This window comes from Desmodus rotundus, chromosome 3 (genome assembly GCF_022682495.2).
Source record: "Desmodus rotundus isolate HL8 chromosome 3, HLdesRot8A.1, whole genome shotgun sequence".
In the NCBI taxonomy this organism is placed as follows: Eukaryota; Metazoa; Chordata; class Mammalia; order Chiroptera; family Phyllostomidae; genus Desmodus; species Desmodus rotundus.
The window spans coordinates 189,822,547-189,837,793 of NC_071389.1; the positions used below are offsets into that span (position 1 = coordinate 189,822,547).

General features: G+C 38.1%; 1 protein-coding gene across 1 annotated transcript in view; it reads left to right on the forward strand.

The window, feature by feature from the left end:
* POLR3B (RNA polymerase III subunit B) overlaps positions 1-15,247 on the forward strand; it is a 109,707-nt gene that overhangs the window by 36,626 nt on the left and 57,834 nt on the right. The window contains exon 12 of the mRNA XM_024579476.3: positions 2,044-2,178. Within this exon, the coding sequence (XP_024435244.1) occupies positions 2,044-2,178 (135 nt within the window). The remainder of the gene's footprint in view (positions 1-2,043; positions 2,179-15,247) is intronic.

Genomic DNA, 15,247 nt, shown 5'->3' on the forward strand with positions numbered 1-15,247 from the left:
GGTTTCTGTTCTCCCTATCAGTAGGAAAAATGAGCTAAGTATTAACTAATTTTTTCAATTCAGACCTGTGGTTTACTTCTCGGCATGTAGTAGTTAAAAGAGGAGGGGGATTGAGATGAGTTCTGGTCCATGTGCTTTATAAAGTGCTGTGAGGCATCTGCCAGTATTTATGCAAAATGAAAATATGAAATGGACTTATGAATGGGAAGGGACTAGTTAAAGAACATGTATGAATGACCCAAGGGCATGGACAGCAGTGTGGGAATTGACTGTGGGAATGGGTGGTGGGATGGGCGGAAGGGGGAAAAGGGGAAAATTGGGACAACTGTAATAAAATAACAATAACAAAATCTTAAAAATCAAAATAAATAAATTTTAAAAATAAGAAATTTTTAAAAGTTGAAAATTTCGTTAACGAAAGTTCGCTTCCTTTTTTTCATTAACAAGAAAGGTAAATACAACTAGACGAGTTACATTTTCAAATTAACTTGCCAGATTAACATTTAGAAAAAGTAAATTAGAGTTGAATGGAGTACCAAACACCTTTGTAAATATGAATTGGGAGTATAAATTACGTATAGCTGCCCAGACACTGGGCTCTCCTGCTCAGTGTTGTAATTGGTGTTATGGTTGTAGGGTTTTTGTTTGTTTGAGGATGGACAAGAGAGACTTTTCTTTTTAAAGAACTAGATTTATTCCAGCCTTTCTTATTGATGTGATTATTTTGTGAGTACAAGAAGACAACCTAGCTTTTAGGGATACTTTTTATTTTTAACCACATTCCAAAGTTAACACATTTCTTTTAAGACATTCCAAAGTTCTCTATAATAAGAAGAGAATAAGCTGATGTAGAGAAGAAATGAAACTTTCTTTTCAAGAAAATGAAGTTTTTGAGATATATACAGAATTTCTCACATCCTATATTATTTAATGTAATTCTTTAATTAGCATCCACAAAATATATGAAAGGGACTGGTTGCTGATGTTCTTTTAAATCAAGATTCCCTGAGTTAATCCATCATAGTAATAAACTCAATAGGATCTCATTGAGATCTTACTCAAGAATTAAGGAAAGTAAAATGAAAATTTTATAATACGAATCTTCTATAGAAAAGTGTGTAAAATATTCCTTAGCATTGGCAGAAGATAAGGCCATACTGTCAGACTATGCTCATCATTTTGGATGTAGAAAAAGGATTTACCTAGTTTCCTAAGGTTCTTGTCTTCCCAGACAAACCAGTGCAATTATTTAACCATTTCTGATTTCACTTACTGATTGAGCCAGATTCATTCATACGGATTTCAGGGTTTGTACTAGCGAAGATTGACTAGAAATTTGCAGTGGACTCACTCATCAATCTCTTCATTCACCCAATAGATATTTGAGTGCCAGACAATGTTTGGTACTATTCCTGTGATGTATTGTTGCATAACAAACATTTCCAAAACTTAATGACTCAAGATAACTGTTTATTGCTCTCTCTCATGGTTGTGTGGGGGTTTGACTGGGCTCAGTAGTGGGAGAAGGGAGGTTTCTCATCCTGGGTCTCATAAAGTTGCGGACAGAAAGGAGCTGAGTCCTTCGAAGGCTCCACCAGGCTGGACATCTAAAATGTTTTCTCCACTCGTATCTCTGGCTCCTCAGTGCTTTTACAAGTACCCCTTTCGCCCCAGCAAGTGTCCTGGACTTCTCACATGGTGCTTCAGCACTCTGAGAGGGTGTGGAAACTGCTAGTTTACAGGCCCACACAAAGGAGATGATGGAGTCAGCCTCTTAGTGAAGGACTAACATGAAACATACGGAGAGGCAGGGAGTCGGTAGTGGTCATCTCTGAAGACAGGCCACCACCGGTGCTGGGTACAACATGCAAGGTCATCGTCTCAGCTCTCAGGAAGTTTTTAGACCAGTTGAATTTTTCCAAATAGCAGGAATCATAGTTCATTATTTCCTGGTTTAAACATTATAACATTGGTACTTTTCTTGAGGTAACTTAAATTTAATACATACTGTCTCAAAAACTCTCTCTAATTTCTGAACTCCAGGTGAAAGAGTTCAATTTCCGAGCCAAGTGTATCTACACTGCAGTGATGGTGCGAAGGGTGATTCTGGCCCAAGGAGATAATAAAGTTGACGACAGAGACTATTACGGGAACAAGCGATTGGAGTTGGCAGGACAGGTAATTTGGTTATTTATGTCAGAAATCTTATTTTCTTTAATAAAAATTAATCTGGTATTAATTTTAAATAAGAGGAAGAGATAGTCGAATGGAATATACGTTCACATATTTGAAGTATAAACATTTTACATATGACTTACTATCTCTTAAGAATTCTTTAACTATGAAAACTCTATCTTAAGTCTTTAAATATGTTATTAGTATGTTATCTATATATTTTGTTGAGATGTTTACCCTCATTCTGTGTAATGTAGGAAGTGAAAGATGATTTTAAGTAATATTTGTTATTAATCAGCTCTCGTATGCCAGGCATAGTCCTGGGAACTGGAAATATAGGAAGAATAAGACAGACAAAGTTCTCTTTTCTCTTTGTCCTTTGACTCTAATGAGAGAGAAACAGTAGACAAGAAATAATCCTCTTTCTTTTGGTGACGTAGTAGAAGTGGGTTAGTGAGAATGTCTCTAACTCATTTTAAGTCCTAGCTGATAGATTATATCTTATTTTAAGAGTATATACCCCTTTCGACTGGGTAGCAAGTATCTAGAAGTCTTCAAAACTTCATATTTCAGCATTTAAATCAGAAATTGCCTTTAAATCAAAGAGCTAGAATACAGTCCTGGCTGCTTTTGATATTTTCCGTTTGGTTCTACAGAATCGCCTTGGTGTGAAGGTTTTTGTTGATGTACTGCTTAGTGTTCACTAAGTTCTTAAATCTATAAATTTATGTCTTTCAGCAAATTTGAGAAATTTTCAGGCTTTATTTCTTCAACTATCTTTTTTTGTACTATTTTCCCTTCTCTGTCTGACTCAAAATATTAGACCCGTGTTAGAACCTCTGTCTGACTCAAATTGTTAGACCCTAGAATATTACGACCATGTTAATTTTCTTTTCAATTTTATTCTGTTTTTCAAATTGCATAATTTCTATTGATCTACTTTTAGGTTTACTTACATCTTATGCTGTTACAGTTATCCATTTTAGATACTGTATTTTTCAGTTCTAAAATTTTCATTTGCATATTTTTATAGCTTCTGTTTTTCTACTGAAGCCTCTTGGTTGTTCATCATTGCAATCATATTTTCATTTATATTCTTGAATTTTAATAACAGCTTGAGAATCCTGGTCTGTTAATTTCAACATCTCAGTCATCTTATGATCGGTCTCTTGATTAGCTTTTCTCCTGAATATGGGTCATGTTTTCCTGTTTCTTCATATGTCTAATAATTTTGGAAAAATTGTATCCTAATGGACGTTGTGGATGATGAGTTGTAGAGGCTCTAGATTCTGTCTTATTCTTCTCAAGAGTGATCTGGATTTTGTTTGTTTTAAGGCAATTAACTTGGCTGTAAACCTCCAAATTCTGTCTCCTTGCATCAAACAGCTGAAACATTCTGTTTAATTCTTTCAATCACAGTTGGGATGGTTATTTGTCTTACCAATTTAAACAAGCATTTTTAGTTTTTAAAAAAAGGTGTAATTAAAAATGAAATAGTAAATTAAGCTTTATAAAATAGTAGATATTAAAATAAAAATCACAATACACAATAAAATGCTTTTTTAAATAACTTATTAGCATGGTAAAATGAATTTCAAACAATTATAAGAATGTTTACAATGAAAATGAGTCTTTCTCCCACTTCTAACCACCCTTCCCACCTGACCCAGTTCCCTAATTCCTCTTTCCAGTAACAGTCACTTTTCCCTTCCTTTCCTCCATCCTCCCCAAGACACCTTACACATGTACAAATATCTTTATTAACTGGCATTTTAAAGTTGTACTATTAGAAATTCTTGGCTTGCAGATATTCAGGTCTGTGTGTGAATTTATGCCAAGTTTTGTGAACCTTCTTTGGAGTCCTTTGTCAGAGGCAAGTTTGGAGTCCGGCTTTGCAATTTTAGAAGAAATCATATACCAGAAAAATTTGTCCTCATTGTAGTGTGTCTGTGAATGTTGCCTGGCCATCACTGCCAATCCTTCTTAAGGAGGGATTTGGTCAGTGAAATGTGTGTGTTGCTACAGAAATTGACACATGCCTGCTTTTGTGTATGTGCTATTTAATTGTGAAATATTTCATGCATATAAGACTATATAACATGTATGTGTGTTTGTGTATTAAACTCATAAAACAAGTATTCACATGTCCCAACTCAAGAGTGAACACAGCACTAGTATAGTTTAATCCTCTGTGTACTTTCTCTGATTTTTACCTGCCCCTCCCATCTCTCCATTCTGGAGGCTCAGGCCTGGTGCCTCCCTATTCACCTAGTGGAAAGAAAGCAATCCCAATACATTTCTGAGCATTTACCGTGAGATTAGGTGAAGCACATGTCCTTTTCCCAGGAGCCTCTCTCAGCAGGCTTGAGCTTCAGATGTGTTTCAAGTTTTTTAAAATGTAAACTCTTACTCAGAATCTCAATATTAAAATAAATAAAAGTTGAGGTTTCTGATCAAGGTGGCAGCATAGGAACACATGGCTCTTTGCACAACTGCATCAAAATTATAACTAAAATACAGAATAATCATCACTCAGAACCATCAGAAATTGAGTTGAATGGAAGTCTGACAACTACAAAATTAAAGAAACTACATCCATCCACACCAGTAGGAGAGGCACAGGTGTGGAACGGGCTGGTCTTGCACCCACATGTGGTGAATAAAAATCCAGGAAGGATATCTTAGGAGCAAGGAGTCCTAGCCCAACACCAGGCCACACAGCCGAGGGTTCCAGTGCCTGGAAGATAAGTCCCCACAACTTCTGGTTGCAAAACCCAGTGGGGATTGAGTTGGTGGAATAAACTTCTGGAGCCCCAAGCAGTTCCTTTTAAAGAGCCCACACATGGGCGTACCTATTTAGACTCACTCCCTCTGAGCTCCAGCACTGGGGTAGCAGCTTGAAAGACATCAGTAGCATACAGGGAGAAACTGAAGTGTCTGGCATCACGGTGAGCAGAGGCCATTGTCCCTTTTCTTAACCCTTCCCCCACGGAGTTGGCAAGCTGGTGCCATATCTGAGATTCCATCATCCTGGCTAACACTGTTTGACCCGATTTGGAGATCCCCAGAGACTCTGCCCCACCCAACTTACCAGCCCCCCCAAGCTGCTTTCCATATGAATGACTGGGCTTGGTTTATGCTTCACAACTTCCTATCAATCTTCCTAAATTCTATCAAACAAGCAATAGCTTAGCTTCGCCTTGGAATCTCCAAGTCCAGCACAAGTAGCAGCCATTTCAGATTGCTTTATAGCTCAGGCAGGGTGGCCCCAGGCAAACACAGATGGTGGCTGACTGCACCACCCGGGAAACCCCAGGGCCAGTGCACCCAGTGAACAGCTTCAGACAACATTGGAGCACCACCACCCTGCTCCTGCACAGATGATCCTCCACAGAGGGCGGAGGCTGGTGCTAAGTGGTCACATCCAGTCCTTGCAGCTGACTGGCCTGGGTAAATCCCTCCCATTGATCTGCCAACAGCAACCAAGACTCAACTACAGGAGGAGGTGTACTCAGCCCACACAAGGGGTGCACCTTGAATACCCAATGTGGAAGATAGGAGAGGATATGCCACTGGATCCTACAGGACACCTATTACATTAGGCCAGGCTGCCAAAACGAGGAAACAAAGAAACATGGCCAAAATGAAAGAACAGATCAAAATTCCAGAAAAAGAGTTAAACATAATGGAGAAAAGCAATCTATCAGATGCAGAGTTCAAAACACTCATTATAAGGATGCTCAAGGAGCTTAGTGAGGACCTCAACAGCATAAAAAATATCCAGTCACAAACAAAGGATACACTACAGGGAAACAACAACAGAATGGATGAAGCTGAGAGTCAAATCAGTGATTTGGAATGTAGGAAGTGAAAAACAACAAATCACAAGAAGAAGAAGAAGAAGAAAGAATCAAAAGAAAACAAGGATAGTGTAAGCAGCTTGTGGGACAAGTTAAAGCATTCCAACATTCACATCATAGGGGTTCCAGAAGGAGAAGAGAAAGAGCAAGAAATTGGAAATCTATTTGAAAAAATAATGAAAGAAAACTTATCTAATTTGGGGAAAGAAATAAACATGGAAGTCCAAGAAGCACCCAGAGTCCCAAACAAGATGGACCCAAAGAGAACCACACCAAGACATATCATAATTAAAATGCCAAAGGTTAAAGATAAAGAGAGAATCTTAAAAGCAGCAAAAGAAAAGAAGTTAGTTACTTACAGGGGAGTTCTGATAAGACTGTCAGCTGATTTCTCAAAAGAAATCTCTTTGCAGGCTAGAAGGGACTGGCAAGAAGTATTCAGAGTTATGAAAAGCAGGAACCTATAGCCAAGATTGCTCAACCCAGCAAAGCTATCATTTAGAATCAAAGGGTAGTAGATAAAGAGATTCCCAGACAAGAAAAAACTAAAGAAGTTCATCATCACCAAACCATTATTATATGAAATGTTAAAGGGACTTATTTACGAAAAAGAAGAAGATCAAAACTATGAACAATAAAATGGCAAAAAATACAAATCTGTCAACAGTTGAATCTAAAAAACAAACTAAGCAAACAGGAACAACAGAGACAGAATCATGGACACGGAGAGCATTTTGATGGTTGCCAGATGGGAGGCGGGTATGGGGGAATGGGCAAAGAGGTGAGGGGATTAAGAATTACTAATAGGTAGTTACAGAATAGCCAAGGGGCTGTAAAATACAGTATAGGAAATGGAGTAGCCAGAGAACTTATACCCAAGACCCATGGCCATGAACAGTGGTGTGGGGATTGCTTGAGGGTGTGGGGGGTGCTGGCTGGAGGGGGGAAAAGGGGCAAGAATCAGGACAACTGTAATAGTATAATCAATAAAATGTAATTTTAAAAAACAAAAATATATAAATAAAATAGATAAAAGTTAAGCTTCTCTGGTTGAAGTGGGATATAAGAGCTTATTTCTCTGCCTATTTGCCTTTTGCCAGAAACTCCTGTGAGGAATCCTTAAACACTGTTGACTGCTCTGTAGAACAAAGTGTAGACTCTAGCAGGGCGTATAGGGTCCTTAGTGATCTTTTCCCTGTATACCTTTTTATATAGCCTGATCTCATGCCAAGGTGAGCCACTTACCTCTTCCTGAACACACCATGATGCTCTTTCATCCCTCTGTGTCCTTGAGTTATTCCTTCTGCCCAAGTTGCCCCTCCCTCATCTCCCCTTCACCCTCCCCACCAATGAGGAGCTCCTACCCTTTCATCGTTCTTTGAGTTACCCTCCCTGAAACCATCTGTGGTCCCCAGTGGTAGTTAGTTGCTCTCTTCCAAATCCCAGTAGTATTTTTTTCTGGTCTTCATTTGCATGCTGAATTTCTATATAATTCTTTTTTTATTTAATGTTCATTACATTTTTTCCATTACCAATTAGTCCCTTTATACCTCACTCCCTCTCAGCAATTACCACACTGTTGTCCATGTCCATGAGTCCTTTTTCCTTTTCACTCATTCCCTCCACTCCCTAACCTCCCCCCTCCACCAACTAGCTGTCATTTGCTCTCCATCTGTGAGTCTGCCCCTGTTTTGCTTGTTAGATCAGTTCATTAGATACCACATATAAGTGAGCTCATATGATATTTGTCTTTCTCTGACTGGCTTATTTCACTTAGCATAGTGTTCTCCAGGTCTATCCATGCTGTTACAAAGGGTACAATTTTCTTCTTTTTTACAGCCGAATAGAATTACCTACATGTTCTTTCCCCTTTAACCTGTAAGCTCATTGAGGGCAGGAACCTTTTATATTCATCTCTCTTTCCCCAGATAAAGTACTGTGCGCTGAGATACAGTTGTGACTTGAGTCTTTATGAGGCACCTGCTGTCAAGAGTGTGCATTTTGATAGGGGAGACAGACAATGAGCAACTAAATTGTAATAAGTGTGGTAATTTTAGATAGTTATATGTGTTTGAAGAAAACCAAAAACAGGCTAATGTCAGAGAGAGGGTTGGGTGTTGCTGGGGGGAAGGGTGTTAGGGTGGTCAGGAAAGATGTCTTTGAAGAAAGTGGTATTTTTAAGCTGAGCCCTCAGAGTGTCTAAGACTTCCAGCTAAGACTTGAGTAAGGAGAAGCCCGTTTCACACAACCTAGGGAACCGCATTCCAGCAGAAGGCCGGAGCAAGCGCAGGCCTCCCCAGGCAGTTCTGGGGCAGGAGGAACTGGAAGAGGATCTCTGCCGCTGGAGTGGGGTGTGCAGGCCGTGAGAGATGACAGTGGAGAACTAGCGTGTCGGCTGTGGAAGGGGCTTGGATTTAGTGTTACATGCAGTCCAAAACCATTGGAGAGTTTTAATCAGGGAGGTGACTCAGGCTGGTTTTCAGTTTAGGGAGATCTGATCTGGAGATCAACAGGCCAGGAATGGAGGGGTCAGGAGGCTATGGCAGTGTTAGGATGACAGGTGGTAATGGGGAGGTAGCCAGTGATACTACCACAATTTAAATTTTAAAAACTAGAATTAAAAAATTATAGGAACTTTAGGTGTGGGGGGAAAGTTAATGTCTGCATTCGTGGGAAGTTCTATTTGGTTCATGGCTGATGCTAGCAGGTGGGTTTTGGCCACTTTCAGATTGACCACTGTTCAGGGGATTATGGGTATCCCCACCACCATCAATCCCAATTTTTACAGTTTTTAATTGGAAAAAATTATGCAGGTAAATGAGTTCATTAAAAAAAAATGTTGATCAGAGGAATAAGGAATGGAGTCAGGAGAGGGTACAGAAGGAACTATCCTGTTGCTTAAGAAATTGAAATTAAAACAAGTGTTCCCATGCGCAGGAAAACATTGCTTTATAAACAATGTAAAGACATAAAAGGCATTGTGTTGACTAAAATGTGTAAAAACAATAGCTGCTAATTTCACACCCCGTGGGATGAGGGAGCATAAATGTGCTTCAGCTTTAGATAACAGAGCTGTATCCACTGGCCAAGCTGGTCCTCAGAGCTTTCCCTCAGTCTTCCTGCCACCTGAGGGCTGGCCGGCCAGCCGCCAGTAGAGGTGTTAACAAAACCTACCCATTTCAGGCTTAATCTCTTCACCTACCTTTTCTTTTTCGGTAATGTGTTCATTATTTACTGAGTATTACTCTATTCTTTGTCTGCACATTTTTTGTTTCTAATGCAGCTTGCTTTGTATGGGTGAGATAGGGAACGGCACCAAAATCCGGCACCCTGGAAAGCCAGGGATTTCTACCCTGTGACAAAAGAATGCCGTCTTGACTTCAGAGATTGCCTAATCCCAGCTGTTCTGATAATGTAATTAAGGCTGCCTAATGTCTTTAATTTTGCAACCAGTTTGTGTGAAAAGGAGAATTTGGCACTCTGAAGGCTTAAACACTAAATAGCAATCTCAAGACGCCTAATTAGAATTCTCTGACATTAAGCTAATTGGTGAAACTGTATTTCAGCAGCTTAACTTCTTTATTAATTTTTTAGGATTTTCATTGAAAATCAATTGATGAGCTGTCAGCATTTTTTCCTTAAATATAATGTGCTCTTTAGTGTTCCTGTCCTAAGCAGGCTGAAAGGCCTCGTACTTGCAATGAAAGGTATTGAATATTATCACCAGCATTCCATCCCTTTTAATCATTTCACTCTTGACCTACATAATGTGGCTTATTGTGTGACTTGGCCTTGTAGTGTCTCACTGCTCTGTGAACTGGAGAACATTTCTCTGAAAGTGAAAATTTAGGGGTGGAGAAATTTATTAATGAGGCAGTGGCTCTGATGAGTTCTCTCGTACTTTTTACCTGTTTGGTACCAGGAGCATTTCTGTGTGTTTGAATCGGGGGCTACACTGATTCAGCTGGGATCTAAAAAGACATCCTTGTCATAATTTGAGATACAAAAGTCTAAGTGTAAGGGACTAATTAAACTAGAGCTGAGCTTTTTTGGTGTTAAGGGCATTTGCTTTTGTTCAGAATGCTTATTCAAGTTCCTTTTGCCAGTTTCCAGAGGAAGTTGCTGAAATGGGCTTCTTCCTCACTCTCACCCCTCTGCACCTGCTTCCATTCCCATAGTCTTTCTTTCCATGAGTGAAACTGCTGGGTCTGAGTGGAAGAAAGGATTAAGCTCTCAGAGGAGGAAGTTTTCTTTTTAGAGCACCTCTTACATGGTAAATTCGGGCCCGGGATCCTGGCTTTCCTATCCACAGAGTCGATTTTAGTAGAAAAGTGGAAGGCTGTGTCTAACTTCTCTTAACAAGTGCAGTTAGGGAAAAAGCGTAACATCACATTCCACTTAGGAAATTCTTTCTTCAGTAATGGCTAGAGGAGAAGACTCCTTTGAATATTTTTATTATGAGTTAAAAAGCTACCGTGGGTAATAAACATTCAAGAACAGAGTATGGAATTTAGAAAATCTTTAGCTTATGAGATTTTTCTGAATTTCAGAATTCCTCTTTAAGTAAATAATTAGTATGTATTTTCCTTTTTTTTTTTACAAATATTAACATTATTATTTATATCCTCTGGTGCCCATATGCAAGAGTTTCTACAAATAGGATTGCCTAAATCTTTAAACTTAACTGGAGAATGTCAAACTAGTTTCCCAAGTATTTGCTCATTGCATTTTATGTGAGTTGCTGATGATCTTTATCCCATGACTTAGTATCAAACTTTAAAATTTTTAAAGTTTATCTAGTGGGTGTCAAGTGGCATCTCCTTTTGGTCTTAATTTGCATTTTCTTCATTCCTAATGAGATTAAACTCTTTTTCATATGCTTCTTGACTTCCTGTTTTTTCTTCTTTGAAATACTGTTTGAGTTGTTTCATTTTCCTTATGGATTTCAAGTTTGTTTGTTTTTTTCCTGTATATTTTGGTTCCTAGTTTTTTTGTCAGTTATGTGTTGCTGATATCTTCTCCCAGTCTGAATTCTTTTTCTTTAAAAAAAAACAAACTTGGTGGGGTCTTTTGATGTCTACAAGTTTATCATTTAATCGTGGTCACTTTTGTCAACCCTGTTTTTAAATACTGTTTTTTTATATTTTAAACTTATGTCTTTGGTATTTGTTCTTTAGCCATCCGGACCATTGGAATGAAGAAAACCATCCAATTTCAGTTGTTTTTCAAATGAACGACAAGTCCCAGCATCCTCTGTTATATGGTCTTTCATTTCCTCGGTGATCTGCAGAGCCACCTCTCTAATGTAACAAGTTTTAATATGTGCGTGGCTTTGTTTCCAGACTCTTCGGTGTACCCACTGGTCAGTTTGTGTATGCATTCACCAGTCCATTCACCCTTTTTCAGGAGTGTCTTGTCTACTTTACGGTCTTGGCTTTTCCATATAAAGTTTAGAATTAATTTTCATAAAAAATCTTTAAACATGTACAAAATTTCAAATATATACACACATAGAAGTAGCTATGAAAGTAGTATTAGCCATGACTCGTGTGGCTCAGTTGGTTGGGTGTCGTCCCACAAAGTGAAAGGTTGCTGGTTCGATTCCAGGTCAGGGTACCAACCTGGGTTAGGTCTCAGTTGGGACGGATGTGGGAGGCAACTGATAGGTGATATCGATGTTACTCTCCCTCCCTTTCTCCCTCTCTTCCCCTCCCTCTAAAAATAAACAAGCAAAATCTTTAAAAAGGTAAAATAATATTACATTTTGAAATTTAACAGTAAATATTAAAAATAGAATTAGATAATAAAATTCACTCCCAGATATCCATCACGCAACTTCAGTTATCATCATTAGAAGTCAGTCTTGTTTTATCTCTGCCCTCCTTAACTCTCTCCCACTCCTCCTGTTCCACAAATTGGGTTGTTTAAACAAAGCCGAGTCATCAAATCATTTCTTTTTTTAAAAAATGAATTTATTTATTTTTAAATTTTTTAAATTACAGTTTATGTATAACTTTGTGTTAGTTTCAGGTGTACAGCATAATGGTTAGACAGTCATATACTTTACAAAGTGATCCCCAAGATATTTCTAGTACCGCCTGGCACCATACATAGTTATTACAGTATCATTGACTATATTTCCTATACTGTACTTTACATCTGCACGACTATGTTGTAACTACCAATCTGTACTTCTCAATCCCTTCACCTTTTTCACCCAGTCCTCCAACCCCTACCCCGCCCCCAGCCACCATCAGTCTGTTCTCTGTATCTATGAGTCTGTTTCTGTTTTGTTTGTTTGTTTATATTGTTCTTTAGATTCCATACGTAAGTGAAATCACGTAGTATTTGTCTTTTTCTGACTGACCTACTTCCTTTAGCACAATACCCTCTGCGTCCATCCATGCTGTTGCAAATGGTAAGACTTCCTTCTTTTTAGTGGCTGAGTGATATTCCATTGTATGCATACACCACAGCTTTTTTATCCACTTGTCTATTGGTGGGCACTTGGGTTGCATCCATAGCTTAGATATTGTAAATAATACTGCAGTGAACTTAGGGGTGCATGTGTTTTAAATTAGTGTTTCAGGTTCTTTTGGACACATACCCGGATGTGGAATTGCTGGGTCATAAGACAGTTTCATTTTTAATTTTTTGAGATACCTCCATACTGTTTTCCACAGTGGCTGCACCAGTCTGCATCCCACCAACAGTGCATGAGGGTTCCCTTTTCTCCACATTTTTGTCAGCACTTGTTTGTAGATTTATTGATGATGGCCATTCTGACAGATATGAGGTGATATCTCATTATGGTTTTAATTGTATTTCTCTGATGATTCGTGACATTGAGCATCTTTTCATAAGTTTGTTGGCCATCTGTATGTCCTCTTTGGAGAACTGTCGTACAGGTCCTTCATCCATTTTTTAAGTTGGAGTGTTTGGCTTTTTGGTGTTGAGTTTTATAAGTTCTTTATAAATTTTAGATCTTAAACCCTTATTAGATGTATCATTGGTAAATATCTTCTTTTATTCAGTGGATTGTCTTTTCATTTTGAAGGTTTCTTTACTGTGCAAAAACTTTTTAGTTTGATGTAGTCCCATTTGTTTATTTTTTTTCTTTTGTTTTCCTTGCCCGAGATGATATTTCAGAAAAAAACACTACTACAAGAAATGGCTGAGATTTTTTCTATCCCTACCTGAGGACATGCCAACTGATTTTAGAGAGAGAAGAGAGGGAGAGAGAGAGGGACAGATACATTGATATAGAGAAAGATTGATTGGTTGCCTCTTGCATGCACCCCAGCTGGGGACCAAATCCTCAACCCAGGCATGTGCCCTGACTGGGAATTGAACCTGTGACCTTTCAGTTTATGGGATGATGCTCTAACCAATGAAGCCACACCAGCTATGGCTGAAACATCTGAGATTTGACTTCCTATGTTTTCTTCTAGGATTATTATGGTATTGAGTCTGACATTTAAGTCCTTAATCCATTTTGAGTTTATTCTTGAATATGGTATAAGAAGATACTCTAGTTTTATTTTTACTTTTTCCACGTCTTCAATTTTCCCAACCCCATTTATTGAATAGATTGTCTTTTCCCCATTGTATGTTCTTGCCTATTAATTGACCATACAGGCATGGGTTTATTTCTGGGCTCTATTCTGTCCCATTGATCTATATGTCTGTTTTTCTGCCAGTACGATGCTGTTTTGATTACTGTGGCCTTGTATAGTGTGATATTAGGTAGCATAATTTCTTCCAACTTAGATCTTCAAGATTGTTGTGGTATTCAGGGTCTTTTGTCATTTTGTGTCAATTTTTACATTATTGATTCTAGTTCTGTGAAGTATGCCATTGGTATTTTTATAGGAATTGCACTGAGTCTATAGATTGCTTTGGGTAGTATGGATATTTTAACAGTGTTGATATTTCCTATCCATAAACACGGTATATGCTTCCATTTATTTGTATCTTCAATTTCTCTTTTCAGTGCCTTCCAATTTTTCAAGTACAGGTCTTTTCCCACCTTGGTTAAATTTAGTCCTAGGTTTTTTTTTATGTAATTCAAAATGAGATTGTTTTCTTAGTTTCTCTTTCTGGTAGTTTATTATTGGTGTATAAAAATGCAACCTACTTCTAGAGATTTGTTTTGTATCCTGCCACTTTACTGAATTTATTTATTAGTTCCAGTCATTTTTCTGGTGGAATCTTTAGGGTGTCAAATTATTTCAATATCTCAGATAGCAAATCACATTCTGTAAATATTTTAAAATGTATCTCTAAAAGATATGACTTTTAAGAATTAAAACACCATTTTCACACCTAAAATTTTTAAAGAATGATTGCTTAAATCATCAAGGATCCATTATGTGTTTAAATTGCCCTGATTTCTTTATAAATATTGATGTTTTGCCCTGTCTGGTGTGGCTCAGTTGGTTGGAGTATTGTCCCATACACCAACAGTTTTGATTCCCTGTTAGGGCACATACCTAGGCTGTGGGTTCAATCCCTGGTTGGGGCTCAAATGGGAGGCAACCAATCAATGTTTCTGTCTCTTCCTTACCCTCTCTCTCTCTCTCTCTCTAAAATAAATAAATAAATAGGGGTGTGTGTGTGTGTGTGTGTGTGTGTGTATAATTGTTTACCTTATGATTGTTCAAGTAGGATCCAAACATGTTTCTTATATTGCATTTGGTTGATATGTCTCTTAAATTCTTTTTGATCTGTAGGTTCTCCCTCTGTGTGTGTTTGAAAAAACTGGACCTTTTATCCTAAAGAATTTCCCATATTCTGTGTCCCCATGTGATGGTATCCCTGTGGCGTCGTTTAACATATACTGGTATATTCCTAAATATTTATCTGTCATCTAAATTTCTTGTAGTTAAATTCAGAGGCTAGATCCTGTTCGAGGCCTTTTTTTTCCCTTAAGACTATGTTTGGTTATTTCTACTTTACTTGCCACTGGAGTTGATCACGGGGTTTAGGCGTTTGGCCCCCTGATCCATCCATTATAAAGTTCCCTATCAGTCTTTCTCCTGATGGCTTTATTTAGCTGCTGCTGCTTATTATTCCTTGGTTCATTGTTTAATTAGGACATGCAAAATAATGATAGTTTAATAGTTTCATTCTTTCCGCATTTTTAAGCTGAAATTTTTAATACAAAATATTTTCATTAGCCTCTCTTTGTCTACTCTGAGACATAATTTGTA